Raw genomic sequence first — 24053 nt, 5'->3', positions numbered from 1 at the left:
CCCCCGGCGCCCTCAGGGGAAACTCCTAAAACACACACATTTGCACCTGATAGTCTGCTAAGCGCCTTACACACCACCTGGGAACGCACCGGGGAGCGTCTGACAATATGCTTTTTTAACATCACACACACACTGGTGAGTTACCTTTCACCCACACACCCCTGGAGGATGTGCATACATTTGACCCCTGACACAAAGACAGATGTCTGCGCATCGTCTCAAAGAGCATCACACATCGCCATGGCAATCGTGCAAACTGTGACTGTTTCTACTCTGCAGAAAAGTATTTTGTTTTGGTTTTTTTCACGGAACAAAACTTGCAAACGTGCCAAGTCTAATCACCGATCCGTATCGGGTTCGGAGCACTTACCAGTTGTCACGGTGGCGGCGGCGGCGGCGGCGGGGGGGCGAGGGGGAGCAGCAGGATGCGCTTCGAGGATATTGTCAAATGCTGGTTTGCGTCCGCCGTGCGTGTGATACTGTCATCCTTTTTTGGGGTTGTTTTTTTTTTTGTTGTTGTTGTTGTTGTTGTTTTGCGCGCTGCGCCGAGCTCCTCTCCTGTCGAGTGTGAGTGTGTCTGTTTTTTCGCTGCGGCTGCAGCTGCTCACACTGCATCCAAGGCGCGGTGAGAAGCGGAGTGGATGATGGAGGAGGTGGAGAAGGATGGAGGAGGAGGGAGTTTTGCGATTACCAGTCGGGGGGGGGTTGGGCTGGGAAATAGCGCCCGCCTGTGGCCAGCGGGATAAACCGCAACCTGAAATGGAAATCAACGTTTAGAGGTTGCAGGGGATGGAGAGGAGATGAACCGGATGTGTGATCCGGCTGCACCGACTTTCATCCTTAACGCACGTTAGTAATACAACATGTGAAAGTATTCATTTAAGGGAAAAAAAAAATTGTCGAATGCTTTTCCGTCCGTAAATCCACTTGTTCATTCTTTACCTCGCCAAGACACACAACCATTCAGCCTCTCATTCACATTAAATTACATTACATTTGGCAGACGCTTTTATCCAAAGCGACTTACAATAGAGGACATAAGGACTGCAAATAACACTTGCAAATACAAGATGCACAGGAAATATACAGAACAGTAAGCTTGGGTTAGTGAGGTACACACACACACACACACTGCATAGCCTAACATGGTGCCATCCCCCTGTTAATTCCTTCGTTCATAAGTCCAGTCTCCAACGTCTCTTCATGTTATTCCACCGTGTCTTTTTCCCCCTGCAGTTCCTTCGCAGCTCTCAGAGCTCCAAGTCCACTGTTTCTGAGGTCGGCCCTCGTCCTTTGCAGGGTTCGTACTTTGCAGACCCTGCGATGACAAATTCCTGGGCGGCGTCCTTACTGCAGGAGGTGCAGACCACCTGCATTCACCGGCTTTGGAATCCCACATCCTATATGGGATTATTCTTCTCAGGATTTCTGGATCGAGGGGCGACGCTCCCCACGATGCACGATTATATATCATATATCTGGGTACAACAGTAAATTGTTGTTTCATGTACTTTTTTCAGCCCCGTGTGTTGTTTTGCATGAGATCCCCTTGAGATCTCCCCGACCGCTGCTATCAATTTATAAATCCACATTTGACACTAAAACGTGCAAAACGCCATCAGTCTCATCTGCAAAGCCGATATAATGAATGCAATGCAATGGGAAGTCCATTAATCAGAATTTATTTACTGCGATGTGCCGTTACTGTCGATAGAACAAGGAGCTCTGGTAATAATTTCATCCTGTGAGCTCTCGGCGGACGCGTGCGGGTTAAACAGACTTGGTGCCACTCAGTAAGGTGCGCTTCAAGTGAGTCACCGGCACATAAATCACAAGCCGCGGATCAATGTCCTATTTCCCATAGACGAACCACCACGTTGCAACACAATCAATTTTTCAGCGCAGGATTCATTGTTCCAATTACCGAGGCTTGTTTTCTCCCGTGGCGAGGAGAGTCGAAATCGGGAGGCCCGGTCGAACATTAAGACCTGCGCCGAATCCCGAATCGGCTCATTGGCGTTCGGTGGCGAGAAGCCGGCGTCGCCTGCAGAGGTTTTTTTTTTTTTTAACCTCAACCAAACTTGACACGCTTTTGGTTGTTGGAACGTCTGTACAAAAAAAAAAAAAAAAAAAAAAGGCTTAACTCATATTGGTGCAGGTTGCCTGGAGGACAAAAGACACACACACGCATAATATATTTTACAGTTCACGTCTAAGAGGACGCGTCGATCTTTTACAACGTGACTTGTGTGTTTAAAATGTCAGCTCGGGCCACAGAAAAGGAACATCTCCAGAAAAAAAAAAAATCATAATATCATGCTTACTCATGCCTCATCTTGAATATTGCTCTGGTCCATATTCTGCTTTCCTTGCGTTCCTAAAACAACGGTGCAGTTCCACTTTGGTTCATCTGCCTTCAGGTAGTTAAAAACCCAGAGGTTATTAAAAGTGCATGTATTTCTCAATTAACCCCCTTAAAGAGACAGCGGCAAATTGCAGTAAAGCGATTTTCCTCTGAAACTCCTTTTCAATACTTCAATTATCTGCTGAATTATTTACGGGGGGCTGGAGAGTTGCTTCTGTTAAAAAATAAAAGTGCCGCTTTGATTTGCAGCAGTACAACCACCTTTACAGAATGACCTATAATTCTATCTCATATCGAACGAGGAATTCTGTCATCCACTCTATGATGTACGTTTATTATTTCCATCCAATTGTTCTCGATTCTAGCGCTTCTTTGTCGTACACTTTTTGCTAATCCCATTCATAAGTAAACATGTACTTTCTAAATGTGTGCGGCATGTAATTCCCCGTATAATGTAACCAGACTTTGCTTTTGCCTGCCGTTTATCACTTCCAAGGAACGGGTTTGTGGATCACATATAAATACAACCATTCACTCTCACACACACATCTGGAATAGGGAGTGTCTCAAACACTCCTGGCTGTCTCATAAAGTAAAGCTGACGATGAAAAGTCATATATTTGGATTTTAGGATGTAGAGTTTAGCGGCTGCCAAGTGTCCCTTCCCTCTTGAGTGCCTGAATAAAATGTCAACAATAGTGGATAAGACTTTTAATATGATTGTGAATGTGTCCATGATATATAGTATATATATTAGCACAACAAATTCAAACTTACATGCACATCAAGGAAGTCCCAAAGGGTGCACTTGTGACATCTTTTAGGCCGTAGCAGATTCAAATCACGGAGGGGTTGCGATCTGCGTTGCACGGTGATTATGTTTTTTTTTTTGTTTGTTTGTTTGTTATTTTCAAAACGTTCATCACATCAGCAGGACGGCGGGGGGCGGCTTCAGGGGGACGCGGCCCAAAGTGAACCTCTTCACCTTGAACTGGTTCAGTTCCTCTGGGGTCAGTTCGCTCTCAGGGGAAAAGAGACTGTGTGCGGTGTCTCCGGGCGGAACGCCTCCCGGCACGCTCGTCCCGAACCCTTTACCCGTCTGTTTGAACAAACCGCCGCCGCCGGTGGCGAAAGCGTCTTTGGCGTTTGCTGCCGAGGCGAAGGTGAAACCCGCCGCGGAGCCGAACCCCGAAGCCGACGGCTTGTCCGCCGCCGGCAAGGTGAAGGAGAACGTGGAAGATGAAGAAGGGGCGAGCGCCGCCGAGGAGGAGCCGAATCCGGAAGGGGGTTGCGCGGGGGCCGGAGAACCGAAGCCCGTGGAGGACGTCTGCGTCCCGGAAGAACCAAATCCACTGGCGGGAGGATTGAAGCTGAAACCGCTGGCCTTTGCCGGCTCTCCGAGACCTGCAGAACGGGAAAAACCGCAGATTTAGCAACAGCTCGACATCCACAACCGATATGTTCTGGTCGAAGACACATATAGGAATAAGAACGACTTTATTTATCCCCAAGGAAATTGTTGTGCCAGAGTTTCAAGTAAAACATAACAGTAATAAATAATAGTAGGAAATTGTATAAACAGTAAAAAAAAAAAAAAAAGGGGGGGTGGGGGGTAAGAAATACAATAAAACTATTAAGTGTCAATTTCTTAACTAAATTGTTACCAAAGCAAGAAGAAGTAAATAGAATTTTTAAAAAAAAGTAGAAAATTTAGGAAAAAGAGACACTAAGGTGAGGAGAAACTCACTACCTTTACTTCCAAAACAGGGGCCGAGGACGGTCACTGGAAAGTTACTTGAAGATGCTTGAGGTGCTGGACTGTTCAACTCTATTAGCTGTAAATAGGTACAACCCATCTCAATTATACTGATTATTTAAAAAAAAAAAAAAAATTAAAAGGTTACATAACAGTGAGGACGGTCGGCACGCCTCACCAAAGCTGCACGAGTTGCCGGGCTCATCAGCTTCAGTTCTTGGACCCTGATTCTCCACTGACTGAGCAGCTGGTTGACACCGTTGATCTGAGGAGACAGATTTGGGAACGGCAGATATATATTTTTTATTTGGGGGGAAAAAATGATGAATACGACATCCTGTTCATCTCTGGCCGAGGCGATGTTTTTGCTGCCCCTACGGGTTTTGTCAAAAATCAGAATAAGAACAACTTTATTTATCATGAAGGAAATTGTTGTGACAGAGTTTCAAGTAAAACATCACAATAATAAATAATAGTAGGAAATTGTACAAACAGTAAAAAAAAAGGGAGGGAGAATAAGAAATACAAATACAACGATAAAGTGTCAAAGTCAAGGCTATAAAGTGTTTTACGGTCTTAAGTGCAAAGATTTGAAGATTCCCTGCAGCCGAAGGAAGAGGAATTAAAGTAATTACAGTAATACCTTGACTTGTGACTTTAACTGTCTCTGTAATGGAGCTCATAACTCCATTTGCTCGTATATCAAATTAAAGTTCCCCATTAAAATGAACTGAGATGCTATGAATTTGTTCAAACCTGCGGCATTTTTACATGGTTTTTAATGTGAAAGTGTACTTTAAAATAACAAATAACGTGTAAGAGATAGATATTACATCATAAAAGAGGATGTTAAATAAACTCTTTTTTTAAGTGTGCTTACCTTATCGATCGGACAAAGATGCCGACGGCAGCAGAGGTTTTTCCATTTCGTGCTCAAACTTAACTTACTCACCGCACACTGAATGCTACAATCCATTGCTAAATGTAACTTGCACGATATGCTACACGTTATCGGCAAAACTAATGTATCAACAGAATGAACGCCAGTCCTCTGTTTTAAAACAATCAAATTGTCTCCGCCCGGCTCTGAATGACTCTTCTAATGTCTTGTCCACTGACGTCCCTGCATTCTGCCGCGCTAAACCCGTATAGATGCGATCGTTCTCACAGAAGCTGCTCTCCGTCACTGTGTCTCACCAACAACAAGATCTCTATCTCTTCACGGACGAGTTGACGGGCGACATCATGACAGGCGACGCCTCCAAAACAAGATCTCGCTCGAATCGCAAAATGAAACAAATCTGCTAAGCGACAACGTGTGTCTTGGAAAACTCTTAAAGTTGACGCACTTGGAAGTCAAGGTTTCACCGCATGTGCATCCAAACATGGTCAGATACTTTTTATTTCAATGTCTTTAAATGTGTTCCTTTCACTTTTTTCACCCCAATAAATGAGATCCTACAAAACGACAGAAATGACTCACGATGTGGCAGCAAAATAATGAAACAGTCTTAATTTCTTCCCTCAGCCGCAGGGAATCTTCAATCTTTGTAGTTACTGCTGACGGTTAGGACAATTCATATTTCATTGTATTTCTTGTTCTTCCTCCTTTCTACTGTTTTCTGTTGCTGTTGTGTTTTTTGCTTGAAACTCTGGCACAACAATTTCCTTCGGGATTAATAAAGTTGTTCTCATCTCATCTCATCTCATAATTATATTATATTAATCACAAAAACTAACATAAGCAATGCTGATAAAACACTCACATAGGTCTGCAGATCTCCTGATGCCCTCGAGGAGTAGTATTCCAGCCTGAGCTCTTCCGGAGAGAGATCCGTGAAACCTACGGGGAAGAAAAATGTGTTCGGGTCAATCGCGCAAACGACAGGGCGCGTCTTGCAACGAAATCAAAAACGAGGAAGCTGACCAGATATGAGTGTCTTGAAGCAGGAAAAGCAGGAGAAGCCCCACTGTCCTGAGCTCTCCCAGACCTCCATGTCCAACTGAATGGCCTCCCTGGGGGATCGCAAGAACGGCTTCATGTGAATGACATGACAACCTTCTTTTATTGCCGCAACTTTACAACGGGGAGACTCACAGTTTTTTGTCGTCATCGTCGTCCCCGGCTCTCCTGACGTCCCCCCCTCCTCCCCCCGCCGCTCCCTTGTCGAAGCCGCCAGAGTTGCCGAGAGCCGAAAATCTGTTTTTCGAGGAGAAGCTGAAATCGGAGCTCTTCACATCATCTCTTCTGCCGCCGCCGCCGCCTCCCCAGCCCCAGTCACCCCCTCCTCCTCCACCTCCTCCCTGACCCCCGGTATCATTGCTCTGAGAGAAGGATGACGGCTGGATGTAGCGTCCTTTTTGAAGGGAGGGATTCACCCAAACTCTGTTTCCACTTCCTAGAAGCAACATACACACCTGAATCAGTGAAAGTATTGATGTTTTAAACAAACACATTTCATTTGTTCATAATTATGTGAGTAGGACCTCAAGTAAATGATTTTCTGACTGAAAATAATGTTCTGACTTGAATATTTTGTTTTTTATTTAATTCTGTTCAGTTCTTGTGAGAGATACACACAGTTGAAGCAGTGTTAAAAACAGGAAACGCTAAATAGCATATCCTATGGTATGTGAATATATAATCTACATGAACCTGGATCCAAAGGGAACAAATCCTACGAATCTGATTACTGTACTCTACACTTGCAGTTTTGTTGTTCTTTTCCTCCATCTAATTGTAATCTCTGGATCCTCCTTTCTCACACCAACTAACTTCATATTGTCTCTCACTACATCCATAAATCTTCTCTTTGGTCTTCCTCTAGACCTCCTACCTGAAAGTTAAACTTGTAGTCATATTTTCTTTTATTCCAAACACCAATCATCAGATAATAACCATGCTTAAAGAATAATAATATATCAAATTATATGACGGTGAGGATGATATATATTTATCATCAATAATACACTGTAATGCAGCCTCAGGGCGGCACTGGCCCGTGCCTCTCCAAGCCTGCCTTGGGGGGGCACGGAGCAGTGTCTCCCTGTGCCGGTCCCAAGCCCGGATAAATGCAGAGGGTTGCGTCAGGAAGGGCATCCGGCGTAAAACTTTTGCCAAAACCAAATATGCGAGACAACCAAAACTATACCATACCGGATCGGTCGCGGACCGGGTTAACAACGACCGCCATTGGTACTGATGACCTACAGGGTACTAATGGAAATTGGGCTACTGTGGGTCGAAGAACAAGAACAAGAAGAAGAGGTGGAGTGCGTGTTCGGAAGCAGAGAGAGAGGAGGAAGGGAAAGAGTCTGGGACTGAGAGTAGGGACTTTGAATGTTGGGACTATGACAGGAAAAGGTAGAGAGCTGGTCGACATGATGCAGAGAAGGAAGGTGGATATACTGTGTGTCCAGGAGACCAGGTGGAAAGGTAGTAAGGCTAGAAGCTTAGGAGCAGGCTTTAAGTTGTACTATTATGGTACTGACAAGAAGAGAAATGGAGTAGGAGTTATCTTGAAGGAGGAGTTTGTTAGGAACGTCCTAGAGGTGAAAAGAATGTCAGATAGACTTATGAGTCTGAAACTGGAAATCGAAGGTGTGATGCTCAATGTTGTTAGTGGCTATGCCCCGCAGGTGGGATGTGAATCTGAAGAGAAGGAGAAGTTCTGGAATGAGTTAGATGAAGTGATGCAGAATATTCCCAGAAATGAGAGAGTGGTCATTGGTGCAGACTTCAATGGACATGTCGGTGAAGGCAATAGAGGGGATGAAGAAGTGATGGGCAGATTTGGTATCCAGGATAGGAATGCAGAGGGACAGATGGTGGTAGATTTTGCAAAAAGGATGGAAATGGCTGTAGTGAACACCTTTTTCCAGAAAAAACAGGAACATAGGGTAACTTATAAGAGCGGAGGTAGGAGCACGCAGGTAGACTACATCTTGTATAGACGAGGTAACCTGAAAGAGATTAGTGACTGCAAAGTAGTTGTAGGTGAGAGTGTAGCCAGACAGCATAGGATGGTGGTTTGTAGGATGACTCTGGTGACAAGGAAGATGAAGAGGACAAAGGCAGAGCAGAGGACAAAATGGTGGAAGCTGAAAAGGGAGGAGTGTTGCATGGTTTTCAGGGAGGAGTTGAGAAAGGGTCTGGGTGGTCAGGGTGAGCTTCCAGATGATTGGACAACTACAGCTAGTGTTATCAGGGAGACAGGTAAAAGAGTACTTGGTGTGTCATCTGGAAGGAAAGTAGATAAGGAGACTTGGTGGTGGAATGAGGAAGTGCAGGAGTGTATACAGAGAAAGCGGTTAGCGAAGAAGAAGTGGGATACTGAGAGGACTGAAGAGAACAGACAGGAGTTCAGGGAGGTGCGGCGAAAGGTAAAGATAGAGGTAGCAAAGGCAAAACAAAGGGCTTATGATGACTTGTATGCTCGGTTGGATAGTAAGGAGGGTGAGAATGATCTATACAGGTTGGCGAAACAGAGAGATAAAGATGCAAAGGATGTACAACAGGTCCGGGTGATAAAGGACAGAGAGGGAAATGTATTGACAGATGCTAGAAGAGTGATGGGAAGATGGAAAGAGTACTTTGAAGAACTGATGAATGTGGAAAATGAAAGAGAGGCAAGGGTAGAAGAGGTGACTATTGTAGACCACAAAGTAGCAAAAATTAGTAAAAGTGAAGTGAGGAAGGCATTGAAGAGGATGAAGAGTGGAAAAGCAGTTGGTCCTGATGATATACCTGTGGAGGTGTGGAAGTGTCTAGGAGAGGCAGCGGTAGATTTTCTGACTAGATTATTCAACAGGATCTTAGAGAGTGAGAAGATGCCTGAAGAATGGAGACAAAGTGTGATGGTGCCTATTTTTAAGAATAAAGGGGATGTGCAGAATTGTGGCAACTACAGAGGGATAAAGTTGATGAGCCATACAATGAAGTTATGGGAAAGAGTAGTGGAAACTAGACTGAGAGCAGAAGTCAGCATTTGTGAACAGCAGTATGGCTTCATGCCTAGGAAGAGTACTACAGATGCAGTATTTGCGTTGAGAATGCTAATAGAAAAGTACAGAGAAGGCCAGAGGGAGTTGCACTGCGTTTTTGTAGACCTAGAAAAAGCATATGACAGGGTGCCAAGAGAGGAGCTCTGGTATTGTATGAGGAAGTCTGGAGTGGCAGAGAAGTATGTTGGACTGGTGCAGGACATGTATGCTAGCTGTGAGACACTGGTACGGTGTGCTGTAGGGGTAACAGAGAAGTTCAAGGTGGAGGTGGGACTCCATCAGGGATCAGCACTGAGCCCCTTCTTGTTTGCAATGGTGATGGATAGGCTGACAGATGAGGTTAGACAGGAATCCCCATGGACCATGATGTTTGCGGATGACATTGTGATCTGTAGTGAGAGCAGACAACAGGTAGAGGAAAATCTAGAGAGGTGGAGGTATGCTCTGGAAAGGAGAGGAATGAAAGTTAGTCGCAGCAAGACAGAATATATGTGTGTGAATGAGAGGAACTCGGGTGGAACGGTGAGGCTACAGGGAGTGGAGATCAAGAAGCTGGAGGATTTCAGGTACTTGGGGTCAACAGTCCAGAGCGTAGGAGAGTGCGGAAAAGAGGTGAAGAGACGAGTCCAAGCAGGTTGGAATGGGTGGAGAAAAGTGTCAGGGGTACTATGTGATAGAAGACTATCGGCCAGAATAAAAGGAAAGGTGTACAAGACAGTGGTGAGACCAGCGATGATGTATGGACTAGAAACTGTTACAATGACCAAAAGACAGCAGGCAGAACTAGAGGTTGCAGAGATGAAGATGTTGAGGTTCTCTTTGGGAGTGACCAGGATGGATAGGATCAGGAATGAATCTATCAGAGGGACGGCACATGTTCGATGTTTTGGAGAGAAGGTCAGAGAAGCCAGACTGAGATGGTTCGGTCATGTACAGAGAAGAGATAGTGAATATATTGGTAGACGGATGCTGGAATTGGAGCTGCCAGGCAAGAGGTCTCGAGGAAGACCAAAGAGAAGATTTATGGACGTAGTGAGAGAGGATATGAAAGTAGCTGGTGTGAGAGAGGAAGATACAGAGAATAGGGTTAGATGGAGAAAGTTGACTCGCTGTGGCGACCCCTAACGGGAAAAGCCGAAAGAAGAAGAAGAAGAAGATCAATAATACACTGTCAACTAGTCAGTGGACGAATATCAGCTGCATTTTAATCCTTTCCCCCTTGTTACTTTAGTTTTCATGTCTTAAAAAGTTTATAATGAAAGCTGTACCGTTTCATTTTCTTGATCTTTTAGCATTTTTTTTTTCACTTTACCATTACTTCTCCGACTCTCGCGAAGCTAACTTTATTGCTACTGTAGAACAAATTCTCCGTCTAGTTTGATTGAATAGTATTAAAATTAAATAAATATAACAGCTTGTCTTTTAACATTACCCCCGTCTGCTCCTCGCGTTTGCTGATTCGAGGAGCGGTTGTAGTTGTTGTTGCTGTATCCTCCTCCTCCTCCTCCTCCTCCTCCTCTTGCTCCACTTCCACCTCCACCTCCACCTCCTCCACCTCCACCTCCTCTCGGATGTTCATTCCAACATCTGTCGCCGTAACGGCAACGACCCTGAAGGAAAAAGTAACACACGGTCATGGTTCCGCTGCGATTTGAACGTGTCTCCCTGCCACAACTGCTAATGTTTTTGCCGTTGTTTCCGTCGCCGGAAATCTACGTCATATCTGTCTTGACGTCATCAATATGCGACATTCGTAGGTACGCTGTTGTCACAGCGACGCCACACGATGAGTAAGGAGTAATGCATTTATGAAAAAAAAGGGTTTTAGCCAAAATAATGTATTGCTTTTGGATAATGGAGTTGAAATTTTATTGAATAAAAATATTATTATTTTTCCTTTTTTCTTTGTTACCATTGGACAGCTTACAGTGCCATCAACCTATTTGAGAGCATGTTACCTCACAACATTATACACTGGGGATTCTAAGTTTTATGATATTTCTTGTATTTCCATCATGACCCAAACATAAAGTGGGTCAAATGTATTTTATCACACACACAGGGAGAAAGGCTGGTCTTTTTAATTATTCTTGATGAGAAAGACTCGCTGTGAACTATTCCCTTGAGTGCCGATAAAGTGTTGGATGTTGGTTTTTAATAACGAACATGAAAGGTAAACAAAAGTTCGGATAACAAAACAATAAAAAAAAAAAACCCTTGACATCAATCGGCATAATCCAAACCCAAAGAAGTTAGGATAACTTAAAGACAATGTTTTTAACATCTTTATTTGTTATTTTTAAGAGAATAATTCATGTGAGGAAATGACAGACACATGCATATTTATCAAACAGTGCAAATGAGATCATCATCGTCCAAAAACAATGACATAAATGAAAAGCAGCTTCATTAAACTGTCAGGGTACCACACCTGATCCAAATTTGTAAACGGCGGCAGCTGCAGCAGATGCCGCTAATCAAGATCCCTATAAAGGGCAGCCGCACGCTCTGCCTGGCGCCGGGGGATTGTGGCTCTCAGACTACTGCGGAGCCCTGCCACGACTGGACCCAGTCGGCCAGTGTAACCTCTGACCCCGTCCTGTCTGAGACCCCGTCCTGTCTGCCACCCGTCCTGGTGAGACCCAGCCCTGTGCAACACTGTCTCAGGGCCAGGGGCTTACCAGCGACACCCTACCTGCCGTTTCAATGCAATAAAGCGCTTTCGATCCAGATCCCTGCTCTGAGGTGTGGTTCCCTGTTCGAGTCCGCCCCTGCGCCTCGTGACATAAACATGATTTTTGAATGTAATATTCAGAGTAACATGAGTCAATACATTAGAGAAACCAAACCATGCATTATATAAAAATAAATATCACGATGAGATAAAGGCACAAGACTATCTTGTACTTGATATATTTAGGTTTTAATATAACTACAAAATTAGTATGACCTACATGTTCAATAAATTACATTTTAAAATTCGTCAAATAAAATGTAAAAATATTTGCTAGCTTAAATAGAATTCTTGATGGCATGAGAGTCAATTGCTTTTTGGCTTTTGGGGGGAAGTGAACTTGACCACATTCAAAGACAAAAGCATCTACATAATAAACACAACAGTTATTTGTTTATGAAAATGAGCTAATGTTGAATATACCTCTCCGTAGTTGTTTTTCCTTTACAAAAATACATCTGCACCAAGACTTCAAGGAACAACAACTATATAAAAACTATATAAAGCCTAGCTAAGTGAGAGTTGAGAAGAAAAGAAATAAAGTGGAAAAAAAAGTGCATCTAAGTTATAACATAACAGCAATTTGTTCGAGATGAAAATGAGAGACCATTGAACATGCCTCTCGGTAGTTCTTTTTCTTTTACAAAAATACATGTTCTCCAAGACTTAAAGGAACAACAACTATATGAAATCAATATAAAGATTAGCTTAGTGAGATCTGAGAAAAAAGAAAGAAAGTAGAATAAAAGTGCACATGTGTAAATCATTAGCATACCCACGCCGACTGGGCATGAGGAATCATATCACTCAAGTCACATGCAGAGCATTTAAAACTCATTATTTTGGCAAGATTGTTGATCTGAAAGTATGAAACAGAAGCAGCAAGGTTTTATCATCTATAAATGGATTTATAAACTCACCTCTATCACTATTGGAGGTGCTGTTTGTTTTTTTGGCTAATGACATGTTCTTAAAATAACCGCTTGTGATGACCTTAAAAGTTAATTTGTTTTTCATTTTAATAATATTAGTTACAATGTAGACAATATAAAATATATTTTAATATATAAAAATTCAAGTCAGTTCAGTAAGGTCATGTTTTGCTTTATATTTAAAAAAACTCGTAAACAGGGTACATCGTGCTAATAAGGTGCCACAGACCATGCTTTGTTTCCAGCGTGTCTGATAAGGGATGTAAAAGTGACGGCTCTCTCTCTCTAGCTGGAATTCAAATTGGGCTGACGCCAATCAATAAGACAATATGACGATCAGTATCAATATGAAGGAAATAGGATGATTCAGTTTGTACAACTGAATAGGCACTTGCTTAATTTTTGAGAAAAGGGATTATATAAAATTTCAATACATCAAATAGCACCGTTCTTCCTACTTCAGGTTAGAGGTGAAGAAGTTTGGATGACAATTCCTTTTCCTAAATGCCGATTCCATGTGACATATCGGTGCCTTTTTAAAACAATCATAAAGGTCATAAGGAGTTGATTGAAGGCAATTATTTTAAGAGGGTGACAATATTCGATTATCGGCCTAATTTGACTCCGAAAGAGTCATTTCAGTACAGCATGGGACAAAAAAAAAACACTATCTGCAATAACAGAAAATGTGAATGGGATTGTCTAAAGCAGTGGTTCTTAACCTGGGTTCGATTGAACCCCAGGGGTTCGGTGAGTCAGTCTCAGGGGTTCGGTGGCGGTCAAGACACACATTGGTGATGACATCACTGGCCGCGGGTGATCACGCTATATAGCTCGGCCTATCCGTGCAGCAGGGATTTTGGCGCGCTCAGTTGTAGTAACTTGTGACTGTCGTGATGGTACGTCATGTGATTTCTTTCTTAATATTTTAATCCCTTCATACTAATTATGTCGGGCAAAAAAAGAAAGCGGTCGGAAGAACACGTACAATACGGATTCACATGTATGACGGAACGCGATTGGAATCGATGTCCTAACTGCGTGATTTGCAAAGACAAGATGAGCAATTCTAGTCCAGCACCGGCAAAACTAAGGGAAGGCTTCCTTCAGCTGCATGGAGATGGGAACTACAAGAACATAGCGCTTGCTGAATTCAAGGGGAAGGGAGCCAGATTTGATGAAAGGCTACTCTGCCTGTTCTTTGTACCCATCAACGAACCGCTCCTCGATCCAATAAAGAAGGGTTCGGTGAATGCGCATGTAAAACTGGTGGGGTTCAGTACCTCCAACAAGGTTAAGAACCACTGCTCTAAAGGCATGAAGGCTTGTGTTAGTGGTAAGAGCCCTATTCACGTCCCCTGTGCAATAACGACATTCCATGTACACTGAGGTAGAGGACCACGAGGTCCATTCCATATTCTTCTCCCATCTCTAACCAGAGCTTCTCTGATTCCTTCCTCAGGGGTAGGGTTACTGTGTCGGAGCTGAGCAGTCGCTCTGCAATCTGGAGGTTCTGCTCCTCCTGCAGGAGGATGGGAAGAGACTGGACAGAGATAGGCTCCTTGCTCTCCTTCATCTTGCACATCTGTTTGATACAAGAAATGAAAAAAAAAAAAAAAAGAATGAATGTCTCGCATTTATGCAGATGTTTGTTCCACTGTTGTTTTCATCAACGCTTATGAAAATATTTCATTGATGGCCCTTTTTTCATGACGATTAAGAGATAAACATGGGTCCTTGATGACTAAAACAGGATGAGACAAGAATGGACGTAAATATTAGCATGTGGTCCGTCAGACTTTCAAGATGCATGACCTTTTTGTGCTTCTTGTGTGTGTTATCTGTCAAATTAAACCAAAAAAAAAAGAGTCTGGACCCTATCCTTGTTCGCTCATTCCTGTTACATTAGTAACTTGGTGGTGTGAAATGCTGAGAAAATATACAGACATATAATGCTCATGATCCAGCACAAAAAGTCCAGAATGAGCAAAAGGGGCGCTAACTTAACGCTAGAGTTAGCTTTGTTACGCTAACACCAATTCATTAGCTTATGAGTGTGTGACTGTACATGCAGAAAATGTTGCATTTCAGACCGGTTGCAGTTCCATTTAAGAACGTGAGTGCGCGCACACACACGCTACCCACTCTACCCTGCACATCTCTTCTGCTTTTTCTGGTTCACAGCTCAGTGTCAGGGAGTAAATACATCACGAAAAGGCAGTTATCCTCATATGTACATATGAACCAGCTCGGCCATGTATGTCGATAATCAATAATAAAAAAGTTTGAATTGGCAGAAAGCTTGTTTGATGGTTAAGACCATTCTATTTTCTTGACATGGTAGTATTCAGACTTTTCTTAGAGGATCTTAAGTATTTTTATGATATACCTACATGGGAGTGTTTGTATTCATCGATTCCTGGAAAAAAAAAGTAGAAATATGGAAATAAAAGTTTTCTGCTTAACAGAACTCAATTGATTTGTTAAAAGACTGCTTTTTTTGACTAAAACCTTTTGGAGTTTTCGTCAACTAGAACTGGACTAAAGCTATCACATGCACAAATTACTAAATTATGTATAACACTAATGAGTCCTTTCCCTCATGACCCCCCCCCCCCCAAAAAAATAACAGCTTTCCTCATATATTTCATTTAATGTTAGTTAATTAATTCAATAAACACATTTGCCATTAAGTTTTTGCTCCAAATTTTTTTTCTGATCATTTTTTTGTTTGAAGCAAACGTTCCGGGAACCTCCTCGACATTTAGTAGAAAGGGTCATTTCTTGTGAATTTTGCGACTGTGGATGTCAAGTAGACTTTCTAAATTTGTTTTGAGCATACATAAATATTAATTTTCTGCACTTGCCATCTCAATTTCCCAATCATAAACAGTCACATTTGAAACGGAGAGTCAATTTCAGTGATGTCACCTGATCACTGGATGTTGAGGCGTGTGTTGGAAGTAGTCATCTGACAAAGCGACAGCATATTGTATTTTTCGGTCCATGCACCCTGTGCTAATATGGGCAGTTTGTGTCATAAGCAGACTCGCGGTGGGATTTCTGAGACACAGATTTCAGAGGGGGCTGCTGAAATGCACTGCTTTCTCAGTCGTTTGGCGGAGAGCGGTTTGTGCAGCCGAGCGAGACGGATGTTGTTTTTCGAGGCGGGCTCTCACTTGGTTGAGCATGCCGGCTGTTACCACCAACCCATTTGCTCATTTCAAAATCAGACAATCCAGTCTAGTACAAAGCTGCAAGTAGAGGCTTGTAATCTGGTCATAAATTAATCTTATCACTATGAAACATCTACAGATAATAGGACAGACAGCTGTGTGAGGATGTGCACGAAATGAAACGTCACTAACCATGGTGTTGAACGCATCCAGAATATCGGGTTGAATCGCACTGAGGATGCACAGTTTTTCGTCAGGCAACTCTATAAAGAGCACAACGAGGAGACCGTTCAAGAAACTCGGCAAAAATTGACAGGAAGAATATGTTGAAGTTCACCCTCACCTTCCAGGGCGCTGACCAACAGATGAGCCGCGAGGAAGTAGGCTTTACCGCTGGACTGGCTTATCTCGGTGCAACCGTGTCCGTCAATGTGGCTTATTGTGGCGGAGAGCAGCTGTCTTTGGCGTTCCGAGAGCTCATCTTGCTTCGAAATCTGCAACTTGTCCTCAAAACACATGTCGTCCAGCTGCCGGGGAGAGGGACAGCGAGAGGGGGAAAGACAGAGGAGTTACAGGGGTCCTCCGAGTGTGGCTGAGGATGTCGTGATGACTTTTAGATCTTGAAAAATATTCCAAGGTCATTATCTATTCCACTGATCCTGCATTATGGGTCATGAAAAGGATGGAGTCTATATTGGACCCATTCACAGGGCATGTAGAGATGAACCACCACTCACTCTCATTCACACAAAAGCATTTTAGAGTCTCCAATGAACCACCTGCATGTTTTTGAACTGTGGGAGGAACATTGGGAACTCAACACAGAAAGGCCCCCCCTTGCAGGATTGAACCAGAGACCTTCTCGCTGTGAGGCGGAAGTGCTAACCAACGCCCGCCCCAAAAAGTATGTTTGCACGATAACAAAAAAATCAACCTGATTTTGTTATGAAATCAAAAAAAGCAGGCAAGACGTGTCTTTTATTGGTGCATTTTTGCAACACTTGTTTCTATCATTTCCATATCTGAATTCACAAATGTGCCCAAAATCACCAGAACATTCCAAACATTCCACAAAGCGACTTACTTCTATTGTAAGTCGCTTTGGATAAAAGCGTCTGCCAAATGCAATGTGATGTAATGTAACATTTGACACAAACCTTCAGAACTGCAGGACTCCTTCAATTTCTAACAAGGAGCTGTTGACAGAATTCTAAAATGTTCCCGTTTCATTTCAACATTTCTAATCTTCAGGCTCCATCATTGCAGGGAAAAAGGCATGACCATTACTCACTGAACACAGCAGACATGACAGGGCCTGCCTGTCAGCCATAACTGCTTGGATATTCTGCAGCAAGGCGAGTCGAGATAACTGGGGAAGCTCTGCCAGCAGGTGAAGCATCTTTTCCTGCGATCCTAAAGGATACAGAACAATCCTTGTTTGTGCCAATGTTGGTTGATATTGAGGATAACAGAAATAACAACTTGACTAAACACCAGGTGTTACTGCTTAATGAGGGCTGCATTTGCCGTTTCACAGTGGAAATATTTTTCATTCATTCATTCATAGACACGCAATCATTCACCCTCGCATTCAAACGTCATATAAAGACAATTCTCGCAACCATTCACTCCCTTTCTCATACGGAGACATAAAACCTGTCATTCGCACATCTAAGCAATTTATCTGGTAACCTACTGCATGTTTTGGATTAAAATAGGCTTCCCTGATTTCCCCCGTCCATTCCTAGTCATGTTAGACAAATAAATATGAGACCAACCATCTAGCAGTTCACTCCAATATATTTTTCCTGCATCCACTTCGTCCGCAGTAACAAAAGCAGGGCTGACCGTATCAGACTCAAAGCCTCCCATTCTGCCGGGACACAGGATCGGCTCTGAAAATCAAAACAAGATCACAGATGAGCACACAGAGAAGCTGCGCGTGAATTGAAAGATTTTCAAAACAGACGGCACGTGGGTTGGATGTTGGCACTTTGTTTCATTTATTAATTACAGCGCTTATCCTGCGGTCGGGGGTCGCAGTTGATCTCAGGGCAACATGAGGCAGAAGCACAGAACCACTATGTTGGCACTGCTTTTAACTCCATTTAAGCGGATGTAAACACACACTTACTAAATTGTCCATCTTTTTTGATCCCCAGCTCCAGAACGCTGTACGCAATCACTGTAGAGGGGGGTATCTCCACCAAACAATCACTGTCCACTTCAATCTGGCCGCTGTCCTTCACACCAACCTGTTGGAAAAAGGTGCGGGATTAACAGAGAGGCTTTGCTGCTCTGGTTTCTTTGCCGGCACAAAGACACTGGGGCCTCTCAGACGTTTGAAGCGGATTTAGTCTGATAAAATATGTAAATTCCAACGAGACCCTCGTAGTATTTTGGACAATGTTTGCCTATCAGTCTGAATTAATTCAATAGGAATTACAGTTCATTTCTTGTCCACCTTTTACTGCATTTAGTAAAACGTGCAAAAATAAAATTCTTTGGTGGTTTTGTGGCTGGATTTGGTTTGAAAACATTACTGACAAACAGATCTTTTCAGTTTTCCCTGCCAAACCATTGGCACAGTGACCAGGACAAATTCCAGTGGATTTTCACTAATGCGATTCACTACGGAATCATCTTGATGTTAGGCTAAAGAAAAAAAAAACAAAAAAAAACTGACTCACAACAAACCTTCAAAGACCTGCTGAGAAGCCCCACGAGTCCCAGCACACCCTGAAGGGTGCATTCCTCCTTCTTGGTCTGTGTGATGGTGCAGGTGTTGGTGGTGAGGATCCGCTGCTTCACCACAGCCAGCGCCTCGGTCTTCTTCTCCAGCTGCTGCACCAGCACGTGCTGCATGTTAACCAGCCTGGCACCGAGAGACCACAACCACCATTCAGTGTAGACCCCCCCTTTCGCGTTTGAAAACGTCACCACAATTGAAATAGACCATTTCTAAACAGTGACTGTGAGCAGGTGTACAGAGTCCATGATGGTAAGGTGAAAGAAAGGCGCTGATATAAACAGTACCTGCCTTCCATGTCTTGCAGAAGCTTCTCCACGTCCAGCTCGTTTTTCTTCAGCTTTCCAAAACTCAGCTGCATCTTGGAGGTGCCCTGTCCCTCCAGGCTGACTCTTGCGGCGCCGGCTTCGGTGGTTATATTACCGCACAGCTTGTCCCCAAACGCCCCCTCATAGGTGAGGAACTCTGTCTCGGAGGTTTCTAAGACATGAAATATCAATATCAGACGTGACCGGATTATGTTCCTAACATAATTAACTGATTTATGGCGAGTTATAAATAACCCTTTCGTTTTAAACATAGCGCTTCCAGAGGCTTGTAAATTTGAGACAGAGTATTTCTGGCCTAAATAGTCCAGAAGAGAAGGAGATATAGGAGATACGGCTGTTCTGGAGGACTCAATGTGAGCTTTGCTTCTCCACCACTCTGAATATTTTATAACGTCCAGGTAAAAGCTGTAACCTATTTGAATACTTTTGTGAAATCAAGATTATGCATTATAATATTTTTTTTACAGATAGAGGACACTTCCATATATATCTCACGTTTGGATTTTGTTTTTTTGTGGATCATCAAATAAAATATTTTGGGCTGACTGAGCGTTTTTTGATTTTTACTAGATTCGTACAAACTAAAGATATTCATATCTTTAGTTTTGTTTTAATTTGCTTATGTACAGTGTAAGGGCCAATTCAGGACTCAACTTTGAATTGAAAAGGTGATAAGGTCATGAGTAATGCATATTCAAAAAGGTTATATGACTGGCCTAAATGCAATTCGGTGTAGCTGTAATATGGCTTATATTCTTTGTAAATTTTCTCAGAAAAAAAAGGTACCTCTGAAATAATACTAAGCATACTGAGTCTTGTTTGAATATTCTGTGCAGTGTAAGAACCCCTGATGTTTTTTTTACTCCTGGACCTTTTGGACAAATATTATTCTTATAAACACAATAAAGAGGTGATCTGGCGAACCGGTTTCTACATACCAACAGTAAGATCTTCGTCCCCCAGCAACAGTTTTTTAAAGGTGAAGTCTGTGGTTTGATATCTGGGCTTCTGCCAGAACCAGATGCTGTTGCGTTTGAGCACGATAGCCAGGAGATCTAGGTTTGCAGAGTCATTTATTCGCCGCACATGGATGAGGCTTCCTTCGGGGTCAATCTGGTTTACAAATTTGGCAGTGGCCTTTGAGAACATGATCTCAGCGGATCACAAGTGCAGCTTGCTGGAAAAGAAAAAAAACAAGAGCATGACATTGAGGGGGGGGGGGGGGGGGTCTTATCTAACCAGGGGGAATTGGCATAAATGACAAAAAGTGATGAAACCTTTACTAAAGTATAAACCAGTAACAGTTCCTCCTTATTTGGCATTTCCTCTAGCTTACAGGAGAAAAAAAAAAATCGGCCACACAACTGGAGATACACACACTGCTGTCCTCCAGCAGCAGCAGACATGACTCATCTGAAAAAAAAGAAATGGCTACTGTTCACACACACGCACATACAGTTACAGGCATGAAATCTGGAGTATTCATCTCAACATCTGAGTATGTTTGAGCAATATCTACTTTTTTCAAGCAATGTTTAATAAAATGAAGCAACAAAGAGGTACACATTGACACAAAAATATTTAAAGTGGAAGACAGGAGAAAAGCTCAGTCTTAAAATAAAATCATTAAATAATGTAAATGAATTTAAGTCCACATGTATAAAAATAAGTGCCACATCCCATGGCATGGGTGTGTTGGGCGTGTCACTGCTCTGAATTATATAAAAATTGGTGGAACTTCAGCAAGCTGGGGCTCTAAACCTCATCTCAATCTCATATTCCAGCAGCTCATATCAGCTTTGGAAACATCTTATGATCCTCGGTATTCATGCGGAACAAGGAAAAAAATCAACAAGAGCACTGCTGAATTATCATATTACGCTTGAGGACATAAGATGTAAGCGTTTGTAAGGTAAACATTGGCTAACGACTTCAGTCAGAAAATGTGACAAGGAAAAACAAGCTTCTTCTTCCGGCTTTTCCCGTCAGGGGTCGCCACAGCGAGTCAACTTTCTCCATCTAACCCTATTCTCTGTATCTGCCTCTCTCACACCGACTACCTTCATATCTTCTCTAACTACGTCCATAAATCTTCTCTTTGGTCTTCCTCCAGACCTCTTGCCTGGCAGCTCCAATTCCAGCATCCGTCTACCAATATATTCACTATCCCTTCTCTGTACATGACCGAACCATCTCTGACAAGGAAAAACAAGCATCTGACATAAAAACCCATGCATAATCTAAACATGTGAATCATATCGAGGGGTTTCATACCGGAAGATTTTTTTAACAGCAAAAGGCAGAACTAAAATGGAGAAGGGACGGTGAATATCTAATTGGGTGGAAGGATGCTGCCGGGTAGGAGGCTCAGAGGAGGGACAAAGATGAGATTTATCGATGTAAGTAAACTGTCAGTTGTTTTACAGAGAAGAGATTATTGTCTGTGGTGAACCCCCAGCTGAAAGGAAACGTTTTAAAATAAAAATTGTTTATATGGGAGCCAAAATGTAATCATGCAGGTTCCATACTAGCATTATAGTGTAAAAGCAATAACACGCTTATTTTGACAAGCTAAATTTGGACACTTTAGCATGCGATTTATCAATCATGATTGTTTGGAAGGAAGTCAATTGCGTGTTTATTTGACACACTTCCAGGGAAGGTTTTTTAGAAAACGAAATAAAACAGCTTCAAGAAGAATAAGAATAACTTTAAGAAGAGAAGAATTTCAGGGCGTTAAGAAAAAAATATTCAAACAAGGAGCTCTCTTGAGTAGAGAAAGTGAAATCACCTGACTTTTTTTCCCTTTTTAATGAATAGTGAATGGCTTAGGAAGCGTGTAAACTCAATAATGCACGCTAGAACAAGCAGTGAATTGTTATATAATCGTATAAACTCACTTACATTAGAAACCGCGAACATGTTTTCCAGGATTAAAAACAAGCTAACTTTCACATTAGCATAACGAAACGCATGCGACGTCGCACGTGCCTCATGTAGTTTGCCGGACAGTCACCCCGCGACCTCTACTGCGCAAGCGCGGGGGGCCTGCCGGTTCGGCCCAGTCACAGGTCCGCTCATGACGACCGTTAAGTTCGACAACGTCTATCTCCTTTCGCCCCGTTTGCAAACGAAAAAGCTGACAAAAATCGACACTCACCGCCAAAAATATCTGGATAATATATAGAGAATGAAGCCGAGGGGTGTTAGATGTCCGTCCAGAGGTATGAATACCACCGTGCGTCAAGGTCGATGGATTAGTTCGCGGAAGAAAAGTGGGATGTTATCTAGCTAGCCGCTCCGTGGAAGGTGATCTGAGGCGGGCATGCGAATTTATACCCCAGCAGCCTGACCGGAGGAGGGGGACGAAAAGAGGGGGGGTTGGGAGGAAATACCGCCTCCTCCGTGAGTTGATTCTCACCATATGTTTTCTGGTATTTGTTTGGCTTTCCCAGAAGAACATGAGCAGACTAGCCTCTATTCTGGATTTTGAAAGAATTATATAGATACAGGACTGTCTCAGAAATTTTGAATATTGTGATAAAGTTCTTAATCTTCTGTGATGCAGTTAAAAAAAAAAACAATTACTTTTTCATGATTTTCTAATGTTTTGAGATAGGATTTTTTAGTTTTCTTAAGATGTAAGCCATATTCAGGAATATTTGAGTAATCAAAGGCTTGCAATTCCTTTAATTCTTTTAATTCCTCTTCCCTCAGCCGCAGGGAATCTTCAATCTTTGTAGTTACAGTTAACAGTTAAGACAATTCATATTTCATTGTATTTCTTATTCTTCCTCCTTTCTACTATTATCTATTACTGTTATGTTTTTTACTTGAAACTCTGGCACAACAATTTCCTTTTGGATTAATAAAGTTGTTATCATATCAATATTTCAGTTGATTTTAGTGAATCCAGAATGTATGACATTTTTATTTTTGTGATTGCATTACAGAAGATAAAGAACTTCATCACAATGTTCTAATTTTCTGAGACAGTTCTGTATACATATATGTGTGTGTGTATACATATATACACACTGGACAAGACAGGCTTGCTAAAACAATTTGTCACTATTTATTTTGTTGTTAAGTTCTAGTTGTGTATTTTTTACCGTCACTGTTCCTTGATGTTGCCCATTGTCATCCTTGATGTTGTTGTTGTCTGCTGTCTATCTATTCGTGGATTTTTTTGTCTTGCTAGCTTCTGTCTTATCCAAATAAAAGTAAGAAAAATAAATACACTTTAGAGGTTATTCATTTTATATTTTTAGCTAGTCTGTCATTGTTTTGTCCTTGTATGTTTTGCAGCTGTTAAAAAAATTTCCCAAGCATGGGATCTCATCTCTCATCTCCAACCACGATCATTCATCTTGGATAAATGCTGCTAATCAGGTGTAGTTAATGGAATATACCAGTGTCAACCCCCACTACTAATACCACACTTAGTTGGAGAACATGCAATTGCAATAAGTTAACTTAAGTGACCAACCCTGTGACCCCCCCCCATGCAACAGCTCCAAGGTTTTAGCATCCAGAGGCAAATGATAACAGCCCTTGCACACATATACACACACACTGATATAATGAATAAATGTAGATGTGAAAATCTGTGTTTCACATTCAGCTTAAGTGCTGCAGGTACCCAGAGAATCTACAAATCATCCCGTCATCAGATCTATAAGTAAAGCTTATCATTTACTCATTTACTAACTAGGCAAACAGACGGCTACGTGGAGGAGAAATGGGCGTGTTTAGTTTTGTGTCACGCATGTCTGAAGTGATAAGTCATGTGCACTGTTTTTGGAAACACTGTCAAGGAGGGGTTACTCAGATATGTCCTTTGTCAGTCTTCTGAAAAATCCCAACTGCAGAAAGGTTAATACAGATCTCACTATGTCACATGTAATATATGTTCTTATTCACTTGTGACTGCTCTAAAAAAACATTTGTAGTTCATTTATTAAAACTTCATAAAATTTCAGTTTACTGCTGCTACATATTTGAGGAT

At 42.4% G+C, this 24053-nt stretch overlaps 2 protein-coding genes across 2 annotated transcripts; both read right to left on the bottom strand.

Moving 5' to 3' along the window:
* Positions 1-3061: 3061 nt before the first annotated feature.
* nup42 (nucleoporin 42) lies at positions 3062-10820 on the bottom strand. The gene is made up of 7 exons (XM_086171644.1): positions 10558-10820; positions 6220-6520; positions 6049-6137; positions 5888-5964; positions 4300-4386; positions 4116-4200; positions 3062-3769 (listed from the first exon to the last, which is right to left on the bottom strand). Exons 1-7 carry the CDS (start codon positions 10760-10762, stop codon positions 3288-3290), a joined length of 1326 nt encoding a protein of 441 aa, XP_086027770.1. The 5' UTR covers positions 10763-10820; the 3' UTR covers positions 3062-3287.
* A 401-nt stretch (positions 10821-11221) lies between these two features.
* Positions 11222-22397, bottom strand: LOC147220528 (gasdermin-E-like). The gene is made up of 10 exons (XM_086171629.1): positions 22206-22397; positions 19984-20222; positions 19004-19196; positions 18665-18842; positions 18102-18222; positions 17746-17862; positions 17259-17380; positions 16311-16494; positions 16160-16230; positions 11222-14376 (listed from the first exon to the last, which is right to left on the bottom strand). The coding sequence occupies exons 2-10, from the start codon at positions 20192-20194 to the stop codon at positions 14137-14139; spliced, it is 1437 nt and encodes a 478-aa protein (XP_086027755.1). The 5' UTR covers positions 20195-20222; positions 22206-22397; the 3' UTR covers positions 11222-14136.
* Between the last annotated feature and the right edge of the window lie 1656 nt (positions 22398-24053).

Source organism: Fistularia commersonii, chromosome 24 (assembly GCF_037954325.1).
Source record: "Fistularia commersonii isolate RoL2024-O1a breed Wild chromosome 24, RoL_Fcom_v1.0, whole genome shotgun sequence".
Classification (NCBI taxonomy): Eukaryota; Metazoa; Chordata; class Actinopteri; order Syngnathiformes; family Fistulariidae; genus Fistularia; species Fistularia commersonii.
This window is presented reverse-complemented; position numbering and strand designations above follow the sequence as displayed.

Excerpts from the sequence above, each read along its gene's own strand:
- LOC147220528 (XM_086171629.1), bottom strand. The coding sequence starts at position 20,194 with ATGTTCTCAAAGGCCACTGCCAAATTTGTAAACCAGATTGACCCCGAA. Across the intron at positions 16,495-17,258 it reads TGTCATGTCTGCTGTGTTCA|CTGGACGACATGTGTTTTGA; the intron begins GTGAGTAATGGT and ends TCTCCCCGGCAG. Across the intron at positions 16,231-16,310 it reads GTTGGTCAGCGCCCTGGAAG|AGTTGCCTGACGAAAAACTG; the intron begins GTGAGGGTGAAC and ends TGCTCTTTATAG.
- nup42 (XM_086171644.1), bottom strand. The coding sequence starts at position 10,762 with ATGACCGTGTGTTACTTTTTCCTTCAGGGTCGTTGCCGTTACGGCGAC. Across the intron at positions 5,965-6,048 it reads CTTCAAGACACTCATATCTG|GTTTCACGGATCTCTCTCCG; the intron begins GTCAGCTTCCTC and ends TCTTCCCCGTAG. Across the intron at positions 4,387-5,887 it reads CAGGAGATCTGCAGACCTAT|ATCAACGGTGTCAACCAGCT; the intron begins GTGAGTGTTTTA and ends CTGTCTCCTCAG.